This window comes from Poecile atricapillus, chromosome 3, assembly GCF_030490865.1.
Source record: "Poecile atricapillus isolate bPoeAtr1 chromosome 3, bPoeAtr1.hap1, whole genome shotgun sequence".
Taxonomy (NCBI): domain Eukaryota; kingdom Metazoa; phylum Chordata; class Aves; order Passeriformes; family Paridae; genus Poecile; species Poecile atricapillus.
In genome coordinates, this window is record NC_081251.1 from 96,209,944 (window position 1) to 96,234,069 (window position 24,126).

The following is a 24,126-nucleotide window of genomic DNA, read 5'->3' on the forward strand; positions in this document are numbered from 1 at the left end:
ATGTAGCAAACATATGAGAACAAGGATATGTCAGGAGGAATTTGTCTATGAACTTGTTCTGAAACAGACCAAAAAAGACACTAATAACCATGTTAATAGGGACAGGGGGGTTGTGGGAGGGAGGGCTGTGGAAACTAAAGAATAATATCCAAGAGGACAAGCCAGCTCAGACAATTTATCTGCATAACACTTGACAGACAAATGGCACCTTCTGTACCAGAAAAATAACTGCCTGATGAGTTTGCCAGTGAGGCTGGTGCTGCTCCAGCTACAGCCCTGTCACAATTTCAAATCTTCAGTCTGTTTTTAGTTTGATTGCCCAATAGCAAATGCAAAAGCTACATACGTAATAAAATCAAATTTATCTGCTTTTATTAAATGATTGGTTCACCTTTCTAAATTCTTCTCTTTCCATATTCAAATAGTATACTGCCTTCACATGGCAAAAAATGTAGATTTAAGCTGTAAGAACTCCATGTCTTTAGGCAAACCTAAATCCACCCCTCTGGATTCTAAGCCTTTGAAGCAACTTAGCTGCAACTCTGAAGGAAAAGAACAGAAGGTAATAGAGGCAAAGTGCAACCCTGGCTACTGTGGAGGTTTCAGTGTGATGCTTTTCACACATCCTTGGTTTTCAGGACAAACATTTTACAGGAAGGAAACAAAGAGGGCTTGAGGCTTTTCATTGCCACCACTAACACAAATAACAACATGACCAGGGACTTCATTATGATGATTTTCAAAAAGAACATGCTTAAGTTACCATCCATGCTTCGGGGAAATTTCTTAACTTTCAACCACTGTCATTTTCAGAAGGAAGACCTGCCAACATAGCTCTAGGCTGAGATTCATTATCTAAATCTTGCCAAAACTACAAAGTCCTCTCTTGTCTCTCGGTCTACTCTGTCCTCTCACCAGAACACATCAGTCTACCTGAAATACGCAACTCAAAACATTTTAATTTAAGTATTTTATTTTTGGTTCATGAATATCAAAATTCAAGGATACTGCAATCCTATTTTTCACTGAGAGATGGAATTTTAAAAATCTCCCTTTCAGAACCTCCTTAAGCTCTGTATGAAAATCACCTTTGCCTTCAAGAACAGAAACTGAATTTGTGAGTGGAAACAGTATATGTACAAGGTATTTGGTGTTAAATCACTGATTTTTTTCTTCAAAATCCAGATGCTGCTTTAAGCTGGCTAGGAACCAACAGAAGGAAATGGCTTGAAATAATTCAAAAGTTTGATTCTTCAGTATGTTCCAAATGAAGTTTCAATGCATGTAAGTTCACCATAAACAGGATCAACTAACTGAATCAAGGATTGAAAATATTTTAACCCAGACTATTTTAGAACTGTTAAAAGAAATTATAAGGAAAGATGATTTCTTTGCAAAATTTATAGGGGATGCTAACACACATCAGTATTTGATGACACTGTACACAATCTTGTTGCAGAATCCAGAGGACTTTAACTTTCACTAACATAATAGGGTAAGAACATCTGTGCTGACTGTATTTCCCTGCAGGCCAGAAAACTGATAGAATACCAGAAAAACATTCCAAATAGAATAATACCTTTTCATCTTTCCTTACACCCTCTACCTCTTCTTTTTCTTATCTTCTTCTTGTTAGACTTTGACAGACACTTTTCCAGAAGTTCCTGATTAAAAAAATCCTTCATTAGATAGCTTTTGAAATTAAAACTGCCTAAATGGGGAAAAAACACCTTTTTTTAAATACTGAAATTGACTCGTCACAACATTCTGTCCAGAGATAACAAGTGGAGTGACTAGTACTTCAGCTGTGAATTTATTTAAATATAGACATACACATGCAGTATTAGGAAGGCAAAAACAGGATATGAAATAAACATAAGGCATCAGCTCTAAGCTCACTGTCAAGAATATACCAAGGCTTCTAACCACAGAGTTCAGCTGAAGGTAACTATCTGTCAAATATAATCTGTGCAAGTGAATATGCTTAAGCTGGTGCTATGAATCAACCAAAATTGCTTTGGTCTTATTGACATTCAATTGCAAGAAGTTGCAGCTCATCCAGTCCAATAGACATCTGACAACACCAAGAGTGCTTCAGTGACAGAAAGCTTTAAATATAGATGCAACTGTCATCACAATACACATGGAAGTAAACTTTATGATCCCTCATACCATCTTCAGAAACAGGGCATCAGCTGAATGCCATGAGACCGCATGGTCATCCCCCTCTGCCTGTTGCCAATTCCTGCAGTTAACAAATCACTGCAATTTAAAAAAGAAAAAGAGAGAATACAAATTGACAGAAAAAGACCATTCAATCTTCCACCAATGCCCCATTAAATCTCTTTCCAAAATCCACTTCTGCCATTATAAACTTTGTTCACCTTTTAAAAATAAAATGCCAGATCAAAATTTGTTCAAACCGTTTGCCTTAGTTAAGGGCCAGATCTTCAGCTACTATGAACTGCCTTCAGCTTCAGCAATGTCATTTTACAGCTGCCCAGATTCAGACCTCAAATATGTTAAATTTTCTTTTTTCCTCACATCTGTTCTTTACAACTTGAAACAAGATATCTGATAACACAGGTACATGGGAGGTTGAACAATAAAGCAACTTGCACAGAGGGTCTCAAAAGAAGACACAATTTGTGTCCTAACTTTGCACAAATGAAAGGAATACCACCTGCAACCATGTATGCGTTTGTTTCACTCTTGTCTCTCAGAGAAATCCTGCCATTTCAGCAATAGATGTTCCAGCACAGTACAGTGTCTTTTTCTAAAGATTTTCATAAATCCACACCATCTACACAAGTTGTTACATACCCCCATGCTTGCCCTTCCCAGCTCCGGCTTCCCTTGCCACAAAGTGGATTTAAATTATCCCATATTCACAGATAAAAAAGTTGGGAAAGAAAAAATATGTCTACTATACACAGCCCGAAACCATGTTTAAGGGGATGCACAGTGGCTTTGGGGAGTAGAAGGGAGAAAGATTCATGCCCATGTTATGAGCACTCTGAACAGTTATGCCCACAATCTGAGAAATCAGTGTGAAAAAAAACAGAGACTTGAGGAAGAAACCTCATCAGGGGACCACAGTGACAGAACTATCTTAAAACAGAAGAGCTGGAGAGGATAAAGGGACAGTAGAAGAAATGGTAAAGAACAGTGAAGGGGAAGGAAAAAGCATAAGGTCGGGAGGGGCAAGTTGTCTCTTTGCCTTTCCTTCTTTTGCCTCAGGCCCATATCGGCCTTTCCTTTTCTTGACTTAACTGGGATGAATTTTAATTGCAGCCTCTCTACGTGTTTTATACACTATGTACTCTCTACTTGTGTGGAGTGGATTTCCCATTCATCACAGGATTGCAGGCAAAAACCCCAGGAGCATTTTGCTTTTCTTCAAAGTTAGCTTTGCTAAAATCAATAACTTTAGGGCTGCTTCTCCATGTAGCCCAAACCCCCACCCCACAACCATTTCAAATTTCATGACTTTTGATCATTTGATTTCGCTTCTTGTCTCCACGTACAGATTTATATTTACAGCTTTTCTATAACTGTGACAATATTCTCTACTGCTTAACAGTATAAAGATATCATACATAAGGATAAGCAACCTTACAGCAACAGCAGAAACATGCTCTCCTCATTTGTAGTTTTAACACAGTTCATATCATAACTGACCTCTAACAATCTCTCTCCCTTACTGTCTCCTCTTCAATACACCAGCATTCTTCAAATCAAAGTTCTGGTTTTCTTAGGGACCATCATATGTCTTAAATACTTTTATGGCTGGGGCTTTTTTTCTGACCACAAATAAGTCTGGTACAACTGCCAAGAATCACAACTACATTTAACTGTCCTTAGCTTGCATGCAAACCTCTAAACTTAGTTTTTTTAAAAACGCAGTTAAAAAAAAAAATAAAATGGAGGGGGTGAGAGCAGAAGTGTTTCCTATTGCAGACGCAGTATCATCCCTCAGCAATATTGTTACATCTCTTTCAGCTTAATATTAGCTCACAGAGTTTCAGTGAAGGGAATCTTGGCATTTTAAATCCCCCTTCATTTTCCTGGTTGTCTCTCTTATTCCAATAATATCTTTCTTATCCTTGAAAACATGTCACTCCCATTCAGCAGTCTTATTACATATGCTCCTAGCATTTGTATAAAAGATATTTAGCTTTTCTCTTTGCCCTCCTTTACTTTTCTTTTTCACTATCTCCTACAATGTTAATCCCTTCTCAGTGGGAAATGGTTTTCCTTCAATTCAAGTCTTTCTTTTCGTGCATAGATCCACTAGTTCAGCTTGAATTCCCTGAAGAACAACATAAATTAAAAAAAAAAAAAAAAAGGAGGGGGGACAAGATGTAAGGGGAAAGGAACCCTGGAATGCTCCTGAAACAATTCACTCTGCTCAAGAATAAGCCATTTATTAATATAAATTTTACACTAAAAAGACAAATCAAAAAGCCACTGGAATGCAGACTGATCCATAAGGCATTTTACAAGCTTAAGAAAAACTAAGAGCTATTTCATAAACAAAGTCTTCAAGATGCAAAGATGCAAGTGACAGCAAGCAGAAGGATCCAAAATAAGAAACATACAAGTTGCTCATTTTTTATATAGGGTAATTATAGTACTGTATTAAAAACTGAATGATGTAACCCATACTCAATTATCTGATAAACCATGCTAGAGACAAAGAAATATCAATGTGAGAAGAGACTGCTTTTGAAATGGTCTGTATTTTTAAAGAATCGGTATTTTAAAAAGTAAACACTGCTTTAGAATCAACATTGAATCAGAGATTAGTGATCCTTTTGCACAGAGTAATCATTCCAATCTTAGATTGCCAATTTTCACTTAATCTTTTGTTGACCAGTACTTTCAAAGTATTTCAGTAGTATGAAGCAGTGTCAAAATGGTTAATTACAGCTACGCCACTTTCTATCCCAGCCAGCCCTGCACCAATATCCTTTATTGCCAGTGTTAGTAGAGTTGTATGAACCTCTTACTGATGCCTCAGGACAGAACAAACACATTGGGGCAGGGAAGCAGCAGAGAGAAGCCAAGAGTGCAAAACAGCAAATACAGATTCTGTTAAAACTAAAGGAATTAACAAATACGCTTTACTACAAATACTATTTTAACCATTGATCAAACTCCATTCTTTTTACATGGAAAGCTTTAACAAGTGACACCTGTGCTGTAAATGAGTTCCAAGCAAAAATACATGAGAGGATCCTCATTGCCAGATCTGAAAATGCATATAGAACAATTGCCTTCTTGATGTATAATGACTCTATTTTCCCCAAATCACAGAAGAAATCAGATCCAACATTCAATGATCACTACAGTAACATGAAAGGCAACAAATATTAAGGATTCAATAAGCTGGTTTTTAGTAGCTGAAACAGTTACACAGACTTGCCACAATTTATTGAAGCAAAAGGTCAGAAAGTACATTTTAGATAATCTCATAACAATGCATATTTTCTCTCTGCCCCCTCCATTTAAAATACAGCAAAACCACTGATTCAGAATTTTCATGAACTACTTGTAATCATGTTAATTAAGGATGAGATGTGGATGTCAAATAAAATGTCCCTTCTGAATAAAGTCTTCTGCTTCACTAGTCAAAGAATAAGCAGATACCTGCACAAATGAGGGGAGCTGTTACTAATATACAATTATTAACCTTTTATGACACTATCAGCTGCATATTAAATTCTAGTCTTTTAAACTGATTATATCTGAAGATTTTGCACCATTTTACACTCCTCGGTACTATGACTCCTAAGTCATTCCCAAATTTAATGCAAGCATACACTGGTTGTACAAAACAGAGCTGAACAGCTCTGCTGGGACTGAAAAGTTGAAAATCCCTTCCTCTGTCTTTTTTGGGGGATGATTTACATAAGAAGAAAGCAATTATTCTTGCCCTCTGAATGCCTTCACACAAAAAGTTCCATGTATCCAGTTAAGGGATTTTTGCAAATAATGTCTCATCTCTTCTTTCAGGGCTTAGTTTCTTTTCATGGTCAAGGAGCCACAAAAGTCTGTCTTTGATTCTTTTCATATTCCTCCCCATAACCTTACTTCAGGCCTTTCCCTCCTCCTCTGTGCCCTGCTTTCTTCCATCCATCACAAAGTCCTTTAGAAATGGTCATTCAACTACTCATTTGTATTGTAACTCTCCAACACTCCTCTTGATGGCAATTCACTGTAAGCTTCAATTTTCATTTCCTTATAGTAACTGCTTTCTTCCAGAGTTACTAAGCATCTTAGGAGCCAAGCTTTGCCACAGATCCAAACTGTGCTGCTAACTGCACAGAGACCAAAACAGACTTTGGAGGACAGTGTTTTGTTAGCTTATTGTCAGTAGTTTATTTTTGGAAAAAGTTTAATGAAATCGTTTATACAGCAGCTCCCTCAACTACATTTTGCTAGAGATGGGCCAGGAGGTGACCAGAGGATGCTACTTATAAAGTTCACAGTGATGTTCTGAGCACTTTAGAGTACAGGCTTCGAGTTAAGGCATGGAAAAAGCAGCAAGATTACTGAACAGCACAGATGAAGATGCCAATAAACACAATTTAAGGAAAAGGATAAAGGCCCTTGAACCATAATTAAATGCACTCTGAAGCCCAGTGGAGTGGCAATGCAACTTGTTATGTGCATAATTACCTGACTTACAGACAAGAAGTACATACATAAGGCACAAGTAAATAGTAACTAGAGAAGCTCAGAGAGACAACGGGCTTTTTCTTTTGACCAGTCCTTATTCCAAGAACCACACAAGTCCCATGAGACACGGTCATCAAACTGGAAAGGCACATACCTCTGAGTACTGAGGATAAATCTTCAAAGGTAAGAATTTCAATATAAAGAAACATAAGTTTGAAGCTCTGAAACGTCAAATTAGGAGCAATGTTGATGGCTTATTCTATGCTGCCACTGAATATCTGTTGGGGGTTAGGTGTCCTTTTTTTGTTCTGGCTTGCCCGTGGAATTTTTACCCATTAGCTGCGGGGACAACCTAACTCTGAGTATTTAGTGGGTGCTCGACAAAGGACGAAGAGTGGCCGGGCCCTGGGGGGGGAAGGGGTCAGGAAAGGAGGGTGGGGACAGTTTTTTGCTGGCTTTCTTCGGCTTCGGGGGGAGACATTATTTTTTTGGGGCGCGGAGCTGCTGCGGGAGAGAGAAGGGAATTTCGCCATCACCCAGACGGAGCTGCTGCTTCTTCTCCTTCTTCCCTCTTTGTTGGTGGCCTCGCACCCCCTGTCCTGCCGGGACGTGTGGCAGTGCCAGGCACCGCCGTGGAGCTGCTGATCCACCTCAGCCACCAGCCCAGGATCTCAGCTCATCCCTGCTGTTCCAGCTGAGTGTTCCTCAGAGCCCTGCAGGAGCACCGGGACTGCCCGCCCGAGGGGGTTTGTGAAGCAAAGCCTCTCCTCCATCCCTTCCCATATCGGCCGAGAAGGCTGTCCCGGGGTCCCTGGTTCTGTTTTCTTGCTAATGCTGTAGTTATTGTTGTTTGTTTGCCTTGTTATAAATACTAGTAAAGAACTGTTATTCCTATCCCCCGATCTCTGCCTGAGAGCCCCTTGATTTCAAAATTAAAATAATTCGGAGGGGCCTACATTCTTTCATCCCAAGGGAGGCTCCTGCTCTCCCTAGCAGACACCTGTCTTCTAGAACCAAGACAATATCACATCATAATTTGCCTAGAGGTGCAACGAGGATTAACCTCCCAAGATAGATAGGGCACCTACAATCAATCAATAACAAGGATACACCTAAACACCACTGGAAAGAAGATAGAAAGGAAAATATTTTGGCTTTTATTTGGAAGGCAGAAGATAAAAAGCCAGTGCCATTCTTTGAAATGCTGCCAGTATCACAAAGGGTCAGACAAGCAAGGCTGCATGACTCTGCACACAAACAGTGCTTGGAAGAAGGGATTTAGGTCAATTCCAAAATGAAACCCTTTTCTAGAATAGATAGACTAAAGGAGGGTCAGCTGCTCCACCCAAATAAAGGTAGTTTATTTGTGTACAAGATGGGAAACAAACAAAAAGATGGGAGAAAAATCAAGTATCTAAACCAGAAATGTCCTAAGCATGCACACAGACTGTAAATGATGACCAAATGTATCTGTCTTTGAAATCTAAAGCCCAAAATGTTTGAACCTGAATGTCAGGCATTACACAGATCATACCGCTGAAAAAGTCTTGCTATGCCTTAAAGACAGCTCAAATTTTGAAAACATAAATGAGCTAATTGCATTAAAACATATTACAGAACCTGGTATTCTGGCTCTTCTTAAAGGGCTTATTAAAAAAAAAAAATTAAAAAATTACCTTCAGATTCAATGGAAGATGAAAAAAGAAGCAGAAACAAAAAAAACCCCTCTGACTTATTTTCAATTAACCCTGCACAGAGCAAAGAACAATGCGGAAATTAAAGTTATAGACATGATACATTAAGAGGTCTGGGACCATTTATTCTGAGAATCCATCAAATCAAGTCTGTACTGGATGAATTGGCTAGAAAAGCACATGGGTTAATACTCCATTAGAAAAACCAACATGACTTTTGTGGAAGAAAATCAAGGTCCAATTTGAATTCTTTGAAGTAAAGATGCATGTGGATAAGAAGAACTGACCAATGTAAGATGCTGGCTTTCTAGAAAGGTTTCAAACTTGGGAGAGATTCTCATTTCAGACAGACAATAATTTATCACTAACTCCAACAACCTCTGCTATCTAACATTTTGTACAGGCTTGAAAAGTGGTTAGTGAGGTGAAAAAAAGATGGGGTGAATACATGCAGACAATAAAAGTCAAAGCTTACTTCAAAGGTACAAAGGATTTCAAAGTTGTTAAGGAACATGCAGTAAAGTAGCAGACTAAATGTTAACCATAAGATAGCAGACAAGAAAAATATTCTTGTCCATGTAAACACAACAGTTAATTCTGAAGTCACTGCTCCAAGTGGTCTTGGAGTTACTATAGAGTCCCTCACTATTGAGCAAAAAGGAAAAATTCCTCATTAGGAAAGAAATTAAAAATATGCCCATAAAACTTTATTGTTTAGAAATATACGGTGCAAAGTGTCGGGAATGGAGCTCTGTCCCTTGCATCCTCAAATAACCCCAAAAGTTTCTGAAAAGATCAATGAGGATTAATAAAACGCAGAATGCTTCAATATAAGGAGAAATCCAATTTATAAATTATTTGAATATGCGATGAAGTTCTATAATCAAAATATCAAAAAGCATGAGAATAATAAAGAGAAAAACTTGTCGTATCAGTGTCTGCACAACTCCAGGACTGGACCAGTCGGGGGTTGTAGCAAGAGAAATAAAAGGCATGAGTTCAATGACAGTTACCCAGAAAATAAAGACTTCAATAATGGAGCAAAAATAACAAAGGGGGTAAAAGCTGTATGCAGTATGGGGTGATCCTCAAAGACCAAACAATGGGGTAAACACAACAATATATAGGGTAGGGTTGAGGGTACAGGGTCCAATCATAAATGGGAGCTCAGAACATAATCAAATATGGAAACTATAACCAGCCAATCAGAAACAGGAACTAGAAACACATACAGAATAACTTCATTTACATAACAACTCCCATGGTTCAACTCTTCTACACTAATTTATGAAGATGTTTCCCACAGCCTAAGATTGATACCTCCAGAGTAATCAGTCAAGGTTGGCCCAATGTACATCCCAGATAGTTCCATTCCTACAGAAACTGGCAGAAGAAATTGGCAAAAAGAAATTGGCAGACAGCAGACGTAAAATAAAGAACAATTTCACAGAGCCATAACTCCATATGAGGAACTCATTGCAATAAGAGTGCAATGCCAAAATTATGTATGTTTATAATATATATTAATATAATATATTAATATAATAATATATTATAATTACCTATAATTATATAATTATATATATGCCAATTTGTAAATTTTAAGAAAAATAATTAGACTATTAAACTAAAAACAGGTCAGTTCATGACTATTCAAGACAGTCTAGCTTAAGAAATTTTACAACCCACTGATTGTTAGAAAATAAGTCACTGATACATCTAAAAGAAAGTTGTTCCTATTAATGTACTCCTCTTTCATACTCCAAGACAGGCTATCAAGACAGCTATCAAACAGACAGAGTCCTTAAATTATGCAAAAATTACAGCATTATTAGGCCAAGGCACTGGAATGAGATACATGGACAGGAGGAGTTCCTCCCTCTCTTCCACCCCAGAACTTCATACTTTCCACACAAGCCGTTAAGTTGTTCAGAGCCAGGAAATATTCTTTGCTTCCATGAAAAAATGATACATGTGAAGTCTTATAAGATTCCCCCTCTGGACTGCCACCAGCACACACAGATTTTGTTTTGTACAAGATCTACACATGTAATTTATGTCACCCTCCATTTGTTGCACACACAGATGTTAACACAAGCTGTAAGACAGACTTCACACATAATGGAGGTTGCACAAAGGACAACCTGAAAGTTGCACCTCCCATTTCTTGATCAGACTTCAGATTTAAGTCTGTCTTTAAGCTACAAAAACCTGAACCAAATGTAGAAATTACTTTTAAAAAATAAATAAACAAAATCCCTAAACCAAACCAACAAACCCCAAAACAAATAAACAAACAAAAACCCCCCAGGGAAAAAAGTTCTTCTATTTGGTTTTACTCATGAAGTTTTTAGACTCATCAAAAAAAGTTTCAAGTATCTGGTGAAAACATTTACATAAAATCTTGCACTGCATAAGGAGGAAAGGACAATTGTTCAGTATTTGTGATTTATCTTTACCAGCAAAGATGCTGGAATCAACTGCCTATTTTCTGCTCACACACTGTGCGTGCCAAGAACTACCTTCTGGAGGACCTCCTGCCCACACTGCAAATGGTGTGCTCTAAATAGTGATACTCCACTGTACAACTTCAAGCTTGGTCTCCTCAAAAAGGAATCAAATTGAAGCATATCAATAGGACTCTTCAGTAAAACAAGGCAAACCTGGATCAACAAGAACTCTTCCTGTACACAAAAGTGAGAAAGTAGATGCACCCAGCAAGTCTCTTCTTAGTGCAGTATACCAATAGCTACAGCAAGTATAAAGAGACACTCCCAAACACTCATATTTTCTCCCTACACAACTCAGGGGCACACAAAAGTACCCGAGATCTACAGGACAGTTAAAGTTTTGAGACTTGGGGAAAAATAAGAAGATTCCATTAAGAATCATTCTTCATGGACTGTTTTTATTATCAAAAATACAATTTAATTGACTGCAACTTATTTTTGTATAAGGAAAGAAATAGCTTGCAAAACAAACTGACTATTGATGGTTTCCAAATTTTGAAACTCTCCAGACAAATAAGGCATAGCTTCTGCAAAACATTCTAAGACTACCTCCTCTCAGCACTGGCCATACAAAGGCTTAATTCCATTCCTACCATATGCAACAGAGTCTAGGCAGATTTCAGTGGTATTTGCAACTGCAATTGCAAAAAACATTTGCAATTTCCAGAAGTGGAATCAAAATTACATTGAAAAAACCAGAAGTATTTTTTGGCATTCTCTGAAATTAAAATCTCAGCCCAGGCAAAGCTCCTTGCCTTGTGTTCTGAGGCAGCTCTTAAACTGCAAATTGAAATGGGCAAATACATTCAAACTCATATTAAGGCAAAAAAAAAAGAAGTCGTTTAAGAGACAGTGTGAGTAGAATTAATCATCTGGGAAATGCCCTGTTTTCTCAAGAAGCTGAAGTTACAACTGAGCTTTCAAATTTACACAGTCAGCATCCTAATACCAATAGAACAGGAGGAAAAGAGGCAAGAACCATAGTAGGACCTCTGGATGCAGGAAAAAACTAAAAAGTTTTACTGATATCAAAGAACACAGAGACAGCATGTCCAGTAGCAGTACCTGAATGGCCTGCAACAGTAGCAGAATAGATGCTGAAGCAGCTCCCTGCTCATTGTGTCTGTGAACATTCTTGAAACACACACTCAAATACATGACAGACTGTAACTTGTGTTTTATTTCCACTGTCTGGCGGGAACAGAGCACCAGCCATATGGATGGACTGTATCCTCACAAATATTTTCAACACACAATTGCAATTAATAGTCAAGAAGCTCTCAAATGCAGAATTAATGCAAACCCTCCACTCCCTTCTTGGACCTGACAAACTACTCCTAATAGATAGTAATCAATGACTTCAAAGAGGAGACCAAAGAGGTTTGTTAAATCAAAATGCTTTCTTTATTTCTCGTGTCCTTATTAAACTTAGGGACTATACAGCTTAGAACACCCTGTATTTACTAAGACATACACAGGGAGTGTATAGAATAAATGTTTGCCTCCCTGCTTTTAAGTCTCAGGTTCTTTGCTTATAAAATAAACTGTAAAGTATTCAAAAACTTGTGCAGAAAATAAAATAATTTCACAAATTGAAAAGGACAAGTTTTCTCTTGATAGTCAAACAGTTATGATGTAGAGCAGTCTCATTAAATCATAAGTACTTTAACCTTTTCTTGAAAGAACTGAAAGATTTAAAGATTTATAAAGAAATTTTGCCTAAACTAGGAAATGACTCATATTTGACATGTATTGAAATGATAATGCTGATTTCAATAGGCACTCTAAGAGCATTTTCCTCCCAGGAGAGTAATTCAGTCACGGTTACCTCTCTGCATTTAGATTTTAAACTTACTTTCCAAAGCTTTTAATGTGCTATAGTCTGCCAAAACATGGCAGAGTTACATAGATATGATCAGGCAAAATAAAGGCTAGCAAAAAGACTATTTTTATAATTGCAGACACTAAATATGAAACAAAAACATCAATTTGACATGTTCTCAAAGAATCTCCTGTTTCAGCAGCCTCATCTGTATCTGCAAATTCATGTTTAAACTTCACTCTTCTTAATTGGTTAAATAAATTCTCAAGTATCAAAGGGAAAGTGAAAGACTTTTAACACTGAAACTGAAAAAGAAAACACACAATGGTGCTGCTGTTAATAAGTAGGATAAATCTGATATTGGTTTCACTTTGCAGAGATAATATGGTACACAATTGACCTTAATTATGCTCAATTTTTTTCTTTAGAAGTTAAGATTTTAAGATGCCAATTTTTCTGAGGTTTCACTTCAGTGCATATCAGATTCTTTGAAGTTAAGGCTATATATCTTTTACTCCAGTGTGTACCTTCAGAGTTTTTGCTAATATATACCTAAAAATATACAAAATATATGAAAAATATGTATAAAATATATATTAATATATATAATAAAATATATAAATATATAAATATATACATTTTATATATATATATAATATATATACACATTGAAAAATATCATTAAATCAACATCAAACACACAGAAGGACCCTAAAACTTTCAGAAGCCTGAAAGATTTGATCCTCACCAACTGAAAACAACTAGAACAATAGAAAATTTTGTAGAGGATTTTCAAGTTCACTACTTTGCATTTTGTAATAGCAATTTTATTTCATGCCGGTTCCCCTAGTCTTTTTGGTCATGCCATTCTTCCTGTAAGACATCTTACTGTTCCCCTTTCTAATTATATCTGTTACCAGCTGCTATGATAGGTACAAACTTAATATTTCTGCTAAGATCATTAACAAAAATGAAACACAAGGCTGGTCCAAAGACTAATTCTCAAGTAATTTAATTGGTTTTGTGCCTGCCCCCTCCCCAGGATTATAAGTTCCTTTGAGCAGTATCTATTGCAACTCTCCTCATGAGCATTCCCTTTGACCCCACAACTTCTCATAGGTTGTCACATCAATACTAAACTCAACTCCAGATAGAGGAAATCTGACACATTTACTTTGCCTGAAAATCAGCTTCCTCATCAAAAAAAAGCTAAGAGGTTAGACAGTGATGAGCTATCTATAGAAAATTCATGCTGCATTTTATCCCCTTTTTCATTTAGTTCCACATCTTTATTTATTTCTTCAAAGATCTTTTCTAAAGCCTCATATGCCACTGCACCAAGACATAGGTCTGCATTGCCAAGATCTTTTTCATTCCTCTTGGTACATGCTTTGGCTGGGGTGGAGGTAAATTTTTTCACAACACTCTGTAGGGTGTTGTGTTTCAAATTTGGGGCTAAAACAGCACCAATAACACATTAGTATTTTAGTTATTGCTGAAGAGATCTAGCCCAATGTCTTCCCCTTCTCTTTTCACAGTTCAGCTCCTCATCTCACCTCAGCAGTAAGCCAGGGTTGGACCAAGAAAATGGGAAGGGAGACAGCTGGGACAAAAAGATATTCCTTACTCTATAGCCTCATACTTAGCAATAAGAGCTAGGGTAGAAGAAGAAATGTGAGGAGATAGGAGTTTTACTTCCAAGGCAGCCTGCTGCTAAGAAATTGGCTGGCCAGAGGTCTGCTTGTGGGAGGTGATGAATGATTGCCTTTACATCATTTGCTCCCCTCCCAGTCCCTTTCCTTCACGAGTTTTTCTCACTTTTGCTATTTCTGTTGTCTCCCGTGTTCCACTGGCAGGGGTGAGGAGGGTCCAGGTGCTTGGCTGCTAGCTGGCATCAACATGACACCTTTCCCAAATAGAAGCATTATAGCTCTATCTCTGACTGGTAGCTTTGCATAGAATATCTCTTTGACAAAGGATTTTATGTGCCAGGTCTTCCAGAATTTTTGGACAAAGACCATCTGTTCGCAGCAGCATGTACACAATAAGCTTGCAAATTCATATTTCTACTCTTTATGATCACTTTTGTTTCCATACATTAATTTCTGTTACCCTGATTGGTTTTTCTCTGTGACTCCTTAAAACAGAACCAAGGTATTTATTTATTCTGAGGACCTTACTCAAATCATTCTTTATCTCAAGCTCACCTTCACTGTACTCATGTTTTGCCTTCTTAGACAAAAAAAATTGTAAGAATGTTTTATCGTTTGACAGTCTAATTCATATCAATCAATTTATACTTTTATTTCTATCCTACATAGCATTTTTCATGAATCTGTTTCCCCATTCCCCAGTGCTCACACACTCTGTACTCTCTAACTGCAGGGGTACTTACTCACACAAATAAGCCCAGGCAGTACATACCTTTTTTTTTTTTTTTCCTCTTTAAGGGCAGAAATTTCTCTTAATTCTATTATATTAATTTTTAAAAATCTCCAGGCTTTTTTTTCTTTCAATCTCCAGATTCCGAAGTCTGTCTTGATTCATTAAAATAGTTGCATGTGTTTGTTCTCTTTGAAATCCAAAAGTGTAATTAGAGAACCAAAGAACTGCTTACTCTTCCTTTTCATCTGACTCTAGTTATGAATGTTCAACATTGTTCTTGAGACCTACACCTCTGATAATGCCCTCACCATTTAACAAAGCTGGTATACTTAGACTTTCTGCTTCAGCAACTATTCGATGAAGAAACTGTTCATGCAGAACACACAGGAATGTTTGGGCCCTGCTCTTGTTAGTAGAACTTAAATTTCCTAGCTATAAACTGGAAAATAAGTCTCTGCAATGACACAGTTCTTAGTAGTAGTTCCCTCTAAGAAATTACACATCTAAATACAAACCCAAGGATTTAAATTCCTAGATTACCTCAGCAGAATTAATTTACTAGCCTTCTCTTCCCCTAGAATTATTTTATTCCAAAGAAATTATTTTCAGTCTGTGCTATCCTTTCTTCTTTCCTTCCCTCTTATCATTTAATTACTATTGGGTGCTATTCCACCATTTAGCTTTCATTTTTATCATTCCTGAATAGGCATATGCTCTTACACCTGAATTCCAAACATATCTGCCACCCCACCATATTTTTTCTCTCTCTAAATTCAGTTTCACATCTGTAACCAATACTTCACACTCCTCTGTCACGGTATCTGTTGCCTAGCATCTGGGTGTTTGAGACACAGACACTTCCAGATGGAAGTTACTTTTGCATATTTTTCTATAGTCTTGCTCAGGTTGTCATTGTCCATTTATGGAAAAAAAAGCTTTTGCCCCCCCTGCTAAAAACAAACAAATAAACCTTTGCCTAAACCTTGATAGCCAGGCCAAGGGCTAAATGGATCAGGGTGTGGCCACTATCATCTTTAATGCCAAGCTGCATCCTACAACAGCACCAGGCACAGGAAGGTTCTACCCTGAGCTCCTTCTAAAAGACATTAAGTCTGCAGTTTCTTTAAGGATATAGAAGCTGTATTTCTTTACTCCTGCTATGAATTGAACAACTTTCTAGAGAGAAACAAAGGACCAAATTCCACAGGGTGCTTCACTTTTCTTTGTAATGCAGTTCAAAATCTGTGTGTGTATTTAACCAGCCCTTTCACTTTCACTTGGCCATGCCAGACTTTAGCAGCTTCTGAGGAACAAAATGTGGCTGACAGCAACAGCAGTAACATAGCACCCTTGGAGTGCTTGAAGTGTAAAGTTCATTAGTTCTACCTTAAGGTCACTCTTTTAATCCAACAGCCAAAATCTTATTCACACTACTATGCTGTTATCCCGGAAAAAAGAAAACTGCAAAAAAATCAAGATGTCGGCTTAGAGACTTCTTACAAGTGACAAGATCAGCACTAAAAATCCAAATCACAGTCAATACCTTTTAGCAAGTTTCAAGAAAGCAACAAAACTGCTCTTGATTGTGCTGTAGACCAAATGAAATTTAATAGAACGCATAAAGGAAATGAAGGAAGGAAAAGATAAACATTTCAATACCTGATAATTGTGTTTTATAATTATTAGTTGAACTTGGCTCACAAATAGAATTTACTGGGGTGTCTGTTGGGAATTACAAGACATGCAAATAACTGAATTTTAATTTCTTCTGTGTTTGTTTACTGTTTTTTGTACATACAGTTTAAATTTTAACAAACTCAATTTTGCTTTATCCTCAGTGGATATTTGTACAATTATTAAAAAGTTATGTCAACAGAAGACTTTTAGAACACAGGGATTGTGCTCTAACAATTCTGAATCATATTCTTAAAATAAGAGATAGCAGCTCTGTAACTTACTAGCTTGACTGCTCCTGCACAAACTTACACATTTACTTATGTGCACTGTAAGAAGCTTTTTAAATTAAATGGAACACAGCTCCATAAGGTAAGTACATTAGAATACACAGATGAGAATGGCATTCCCTTCAATAGGAAATAACCTGAGACCAGAGACTAACTGGTAATGTTAGATATAAGTACCTAAGATATTATAAAGTATATGCTTTTCCTCACCTCACATCCTCATGTTCTTAAAGGTGAGAATTTTCAGTTTTGTACAGTCTGCTTGTTCAGAAGAATAGGCACAGCATTTCTTTCCACTGCTAAATTAGCAATTGCCTCAAAATGAGCTCCCAATTAAGATCCTTCCCTACAAGACTCAAGAGTTATCATTGACATGCCCCAATTTATTCTTTTATATTTATACAGTTATACCACTCTCACACAAATGTTGTATTTCAACAAATATTAAATGGTTTTTATTTTACTCACCTGCACACTAAGATGAATCCATTTCTTCACAAGAATTCTCCCCAGTGTCGTTACTTTTATTGGTGGCTGCAAACCATTTACTGTGCGATAATAAAACATGGTCTCTTTCTCAGAGATTGTGAGTTTGAACACAGTCTGCCCATCAATAGCCTTTTCTATCACACACCTTTGGAAATAACCAAGAAAAACAACATAAGGTCAGAGGCACACACATATACACATTCTTGCCAAGGTGCTATCCTGTAAAGTGATGCTAACCAGAATGTATTAAAATAAACATTAAAAATACAGCTCTTGAAAAGATGCTCAGTGACAGTGAAAGTCACAGGATGTACTAAGTGTAAAGAACTTCAGCAAAGATATATTCTGTCTTGATCTGAGAGGTTTTTGGGTTGTTTTGGGGTTTTGGTAAGTTGTTTTTTGTGTTTTGCTTTGTTTATTGAGTGCTTGCAATCCCTGCTCATTTTGGGGGTGGAAGAGAGGTCCAGTTTGCCTCCTTTCTTGAAGGTTCCATAAGAGAAACCACAGCGACTGTGCAGGTCTCTGTCACACTTTTCATACAAAGCTGTGCAACTTCGTACATCCTGTGGAGGCACTTTAATTTTCCTTAGTATAACAAGGCAAATGCAATATAACCACACAAAGCAGTACAAATGACATGCATTGGTAATAAGCCTTCCATCTTTCCACCCAATCTGTCCAGGTAAGGCAGCCCTAACAGCAGCTTACCCTACACTCTACTCTTTGCAGTGTCTTTCTTTAACCTAAGAAACTAGAGCAAGGCAAGAAATATATCCAGACACTTAGTAAGAATTCTTTTCCCCACAAAGAAATCACATCAATAGCAAATGCAACAATGTCATATAAGGTACAGAGAATACCATCCATAGCAACCTATTTTGCATTTTAAGCTGCTGAAATGTTTTTGCTAATCCAATCACCATGATGCCAAGAGTCCTGAGAAAGCATAGGCTCCATATGATTGTGTAACAACTATGTATTTTATTCCAGCAATCATAAATACAAGAAAAAAATTATAAAGTTCCACCCTTCCCATTTGAGCTGTTTGAGAAATACAGTTCTCAATGTATTGACCCATGAAAAGTCAAATATTTTAACAGTTACACCAGACTAAATTAGTGCACTAAGTCACAAGAGAGAAGCACATAAAATTTGTATGAGATTAGTGTTTACTTACACGTATTTCAGAGACAAAAAAAAAAAAAGGCAGAAAACCCCTATCTGTTGATAAGCATCTTCATCTACTCCGCATTTATAAAACAAAACCTATCAAAAAGGTTGTTCTTTGATACTGCCATTATTCACTAATTCACCTTTAAATCCAAGAGAAAAGTTAATTCCTCCTGTTAGTATTCTAGCCTGCTGGAATGTTGTCAATGAAACACCTTGCAAAATGAAGACTTCTGTTTTCCCAACCTTACTAAAACCACATTTCTTAATAAATTGTCCACTGGTCTTTTCAATATTTTGTTTGCTTGTAAACATGCTAGTTTTGTTAGATAATAAATGTGAAGGAAGGCTCAGCTAAGTAGCAAAATATTTAGGAACTGGATTTACCCAGTTCCTGGATAAACAATAATTGGATAATCCAGGGTTTTGTTTATTTTACTTATCTAAAACAAACATCCCCACATTGTTTTTATCCCCAAAGGTGTCATGACTTTAAGAAGGGAAGTGACCTTGATGTACATCACTTTGAAAACTGGAAAGAACAAATGTGAATTGTGACTTACTAGTAAAAGAGGAAAATCAAGAGGGAAAAGAGAAGAGAGGAAAGGAGAAAGAAAAAAGAAAAAAAATCCAAACTAGTTCTAACATAGGTGAAATAGGAAGAGGCATTACTTCTGACTCTGAGCTTGATTTTCCATTCCAGCCATGATTACAGAGAGAAGCCACTATTCTTTGTGAAGTCTTCAACTTCTGGTAACCTGCAGTACCACAGAGCCAATACCTGACTACATATATCTCAGTGGTGGGGTTGGAGGGGAAAAAAGCCACTAACACAAATCCATTCTGCCAGCTTTCAAAGAGAAAAATATTCCAGAGAATCTAACGTGACTGCACTGGTGTTGCCCACACATTAACTGGGGCAAATGAACATATGCACTGGTTCAAAATCAGATGCATTGTATCTTGAGGCAAATATTGCTTTCAGCCTAATTCCTAATGTAAAATATCTGAACGGATAATAAGTAATACCATATGTTTGTAGTCCCTTATATAAATAAAGTTTAAAAAACCTGTGTGCTACCCACTTCACAATCAGGCCATTCCTGCTGATCCTTTTGCTTGTAAAAGGTCTCAGCTCACCTCTTGCCACGACCAGTATCTTCTGGGCATCTGAACTTGCTCCAGTTCACACTACATTGATATAAGCTGCCTGCAATGGTTACTCACATATGCAAAGCTCATACCCCTACTCTTATCCTATTCCATTGTGAAGGGCTATCATCATATACAGTTTCCCATATTGTGCTAATGCTTACACACAGGCTACACACTGGCTTACTGAAAGCAATTATATTAACTGATGAGTACATGCAGCAAGAGAGGAAGCACGAGGCAAGAATGAAACTCAGGGGCAAGAACTCTGCTCACTTACTGTCCAAAGGGAAAGAAAATTTAAAGACTAGAGTACAAATGTCAATGCTTTCTCACTCTTGTCTTTCCTCAGTATTTCCAATATGCAACGACTTAAAAGCATGCCTACAAATATCTCTACTAAACATCTTAAAAGAACATCAGGGCTTCAAATAAATCTGTAACAGAGACTCTTCTCTCTTTGTCAAAGTGTATTGTCTCCCAGATTCACATAAGAAAACTTGGTATATGAAACTGATGAAGAAAATTCTTGGTGTCTCTGCTTATGTGCAATCTTTAAAGGGCCTTCAGACTTGGATCCTCACATCACTCTCTCATTTCAGCTAGCACAGTAACTTCTAACAAAAATCCTGCTATTCTCTTACATGGATACATACCCATCAGAATGTCACAGGATGCAATGGGATACTGTGCAGCAACACTCCTAGCCTCTTTCCTAAGCACACACTCTCACAGTCAAACCACACAAAACTCAGCACAAAAACACAGTATGGCATGTCCAAAACACAGGGTCCGCTGTACTTGATGTAAGAGCACTTTGCCAGTAAAAAAATCACCTTGTTAAACTATCAGTCATACTACTGGCAAAATGAGCAGCTCATTCTTGCTGATCTTCCTAATGCTTTGGTGTGAACACAAAGACTTTGTTAGAATGCATCCCAGCTCTGTGAGGCTCCTCTGCTGTGATAACAGGGTTTGAAAGGTCTCACAAACGACATGTAACAGGGACAATTCCCCATCAGGGACTGCAAAATGTAAGAGACCCAGTAAGTCAAACTTCATCTGCCAACCTGAAGGATTCAATAAACCAATACAATAAAAGGGAAAACATCTTATTCTGCTGGTAAATTATTTCTATTTTGTAAGATGCCTTCTGAGTCAAGCATCAGTGGCTATTCATGTGCAACAACTGTTCCACCAGAACTGGAGCTCAGTATTCCTTTTATAAAAAAAGAAAAATTAACACAATTCTTTCAGTGCAGTGAAACAAAAGCACCTGGACAGTGGCATATCATCCTGACCACTGGAATAACTGCTGTCCATCTTCAGGACTGGGCTTTACCATTGTCTTTCCTATGTGTTGAATAGCAGCAAATCTCACAAGGCATAAGAATGATCTATTACAAAAACTGAATAAAAACATTTAAATTTTAAAGTGATCTATAAAACCCACTGAACAGGAATATGTACATTGTGTAGTTATTAACACAGCCACAATTGGAAGCTAATCTTTCACACTAGTCCATGGCTTATCAGTCATCAGTAGAGTCTGGTTTCTTCACAGCACTTAATTATTTGAAACTAAGGACATAACATTTCATTGTTTTAGGCTCCATGCATCAAAGCCTATCCCACTGACAAAAGACTTTCACAGATCTCACTCAACACATCACTGCAACAGCTTCCTTGGAAATTAGTAGCATGCTTCTGCTTCAAGGTAGGCATGTGCTCTGGGTGAAGGAGACTCTGATGTGCCCACGTGTGTGTGTGGACCGGAATTCATGGGAACACAGTAGAAATGGACTCTCTGATGCTCAAGAATTAACCATCACACAGAAAATCATAGGCCAAAGCTCCAGAGATGGCTTTACACATACCACCACATGAAATGATTTAACTTCAACTCAAAAGTTCCTTTTGCTCTGCAGACATTATTTATTTCCACTCCGTAACCACAAATTCTACAGTAAGGTCATGTTTTTTAAGATAATTATTGCTGCATAAAACAAACTATAATTTTACATTATGATTTTAGATATTTCTATTTTTTTCTGATGATTTTGTTACCCTTAGACAAGTGACTATTTCACAGCAGCACACAAAATAAGTATCAAGAATGCCTCAACAAAGCAGATCATTAGCTACATTCTAAGAATAAGTTACGAACACAAGTATAAAATCATTTGTGGCGTGTAGTCCAAAGGAACAAACTATACTCTTTGTGTGCTTTATTTTAAAGAGATCTGCACAATAAAGGTAAGAAAGAGTAGAAGGCTTTGCATTTTGTGATAGATGACAGATCTTTTTTTGCAGGATCTGGGATGCATTTTTCAAAAAGCAGGTTTCTCATTATAGTAAGGCCCAGTCAAGCTGAAAGGTCACTTCTAACAGCAGTATTTCCTGAAAATGCAACATGTAGGCAAATAGGAGAGGGAGCATGCTTAGCCACCTCTATTTTGTGAGCAGCCAGTGAAATTTCACTAACACTTTAAATAGTGGAATCGTTTGTTAAAGAAGCAACACAGTCTGCCAGTCAGACAACATTCCCCAGATTTTCCCAGAACACTATGACCTCTCTTCTGTGTGTCCAAAATATACATTTTGGTGGCTTTCCTTGTTTGTTTTTAAGACAAACTTGTGTTGGAGAAGTCCTAACCTCTAGGATAACTTTTTTTTTCCATCATGAAAGCAGCATCAGCACAACCCTGTGACAACATAATCTTCTAGCAGCTTTTAGAAGAAGTGTGAATTGGAAAGACAAATTTCTCTTTTTGAGTAAAGACATGCACATTATGTATGAATAGTTCCAAATAGTGAAAGCCATTGTTGACTAATCATCTGAGTCAATGCCACTGAAACTGAAGCCACTTATCTTGACATCCGGGAAGACCCCAACCTAAATACAGCTCTATAAACATCACAGTTTCCCACCACATCTTTTAAAAGTTTAAAGAGCTTGCTAATAATGACCGTGACTACAACGATCAATTTTTTTAAGAGCACCAGGAAAGTAAACACCTTCAATACTACTTACATTACACCTTCTCGCTCAGGTTTCAACCATACAGTTAACGTAAATGAAGCTCCAAGCCTTGGAGGGTGGGGAGTAGAGAAGCAATCCTTGTGATTATGAAAAATAAAACTGGAAGCGTTGCTGGAGGACCCTGGATGCAAGTCCCTCTTGTCCTCTGTGATACAGGTACCAAGGCCTTCTGAAAGAAGGGGTTTGTAGGATGGAGGCGATGACCTATATGGACATTCCTGAACACAAAACCTCTGAGTGCAGGATATAATACTTTGAACAGCTACTGAGCTATGACAAAAAGTACTTCGGTCTGGCAGCCCACAAGTGGCTTGAGTTGGCACGATTGACACATTCTTGAAAGCTCCCACATTTTCAAGCCTAGGGAAATGTCCCTGAGAGCTGACCAACACAAAGGAGTCGTAATAAGTTAAGATTAATGTTTCAATAGCATGAAATAAGAAACGACATCTCAAGGAAAGAGCCCGGCAATTCATGTTTACAAAAAAGCTCCTCCTGATTAAAGCAAGTGTAAATAAATAATGATGTCCATGTCGGTAGCGATGTCCTCAGGTGCTGTGCTTTAAGAGTTCATGTAGCGCTTCATCCTCAAAACACCCATGCAAGGACTCAGTCGCAAGGGACATCTACGTCTCCTGGCCAGCGAAATGCACGTGGCTGGCAGCCGGGATCTGCAAATCACAATAAACAGATACAGTCCGTAGGAGGAACCTGCTCTTTTGCACCAACATAGGTGATGGCCGGCTAGGGATTTCAAGGGTTTGAATCCTATGCCCAGATTCCAGCCAGCAGGCCCACCTGCACACCCTTGCCGGCTAGGGCTGAGACATTTCTCCGAGCCAAGGCCACGGGATTAGGCCGGCTCGAGGGCGCGCAGGCTCACGGCCCAGCGGAGTTTATCCCGGATCTGTCGCGTCACCTGGCTTTGTGTGTCACAGTAAGGAACACGGGACACGGCAGCAAACCGGGGCATGCAGCTTGGGCCTCTGAAAGTCTCTGCTGAGGGTTTGGGCCGAGTTGGTTGGACCTCATGCCTACAGCCCCCCGACGCTTACCTCAGCCTCGCACCGCTCCCTGGCAGCTGCCATCCCCACCGCGCTATTCCCGAGGGACACCCCCGCTCCCCGGGGAGCCAGGAGCGCCGTTCCTACCGTCCCCTCGTGCCTTACCCCGCCGCCCACCTCACGCCGGCTGCTCCTCTCAGCGCTCGGCA

At 38.1% G+C, this 24,126-nt stretch overlaps 1 protein-coding gene across 1 annotated transcript in view; it reads right to left on the reverse strand.

Annotated features, from left to right (window-relative positions):
- The window catches only part of USH2A (usherin), a 369,679-nt gene extending 346,290 nt beyond the window's left edge, over positions 1-23,389 (reverse strand). Inside the window, exons 1-2 of the mRNA XM_058835000.1 lie at positions 22,905-23,389; positions 17,528-17,693 (exon numbers count right to left, since the gene is read on the reverse strand). Coding sequence (XP_058690983.1) covers positions 17,528-17,693; positions 22,905-23,389 — 651 coding nt within the window. The remainder of the gene's footprint in view (positions 1-17,527; positions 17,694-22,904) is intronic.
- Between the last annotated feature and the right edge of the window lie 737 nt (positions 23,390-24,126).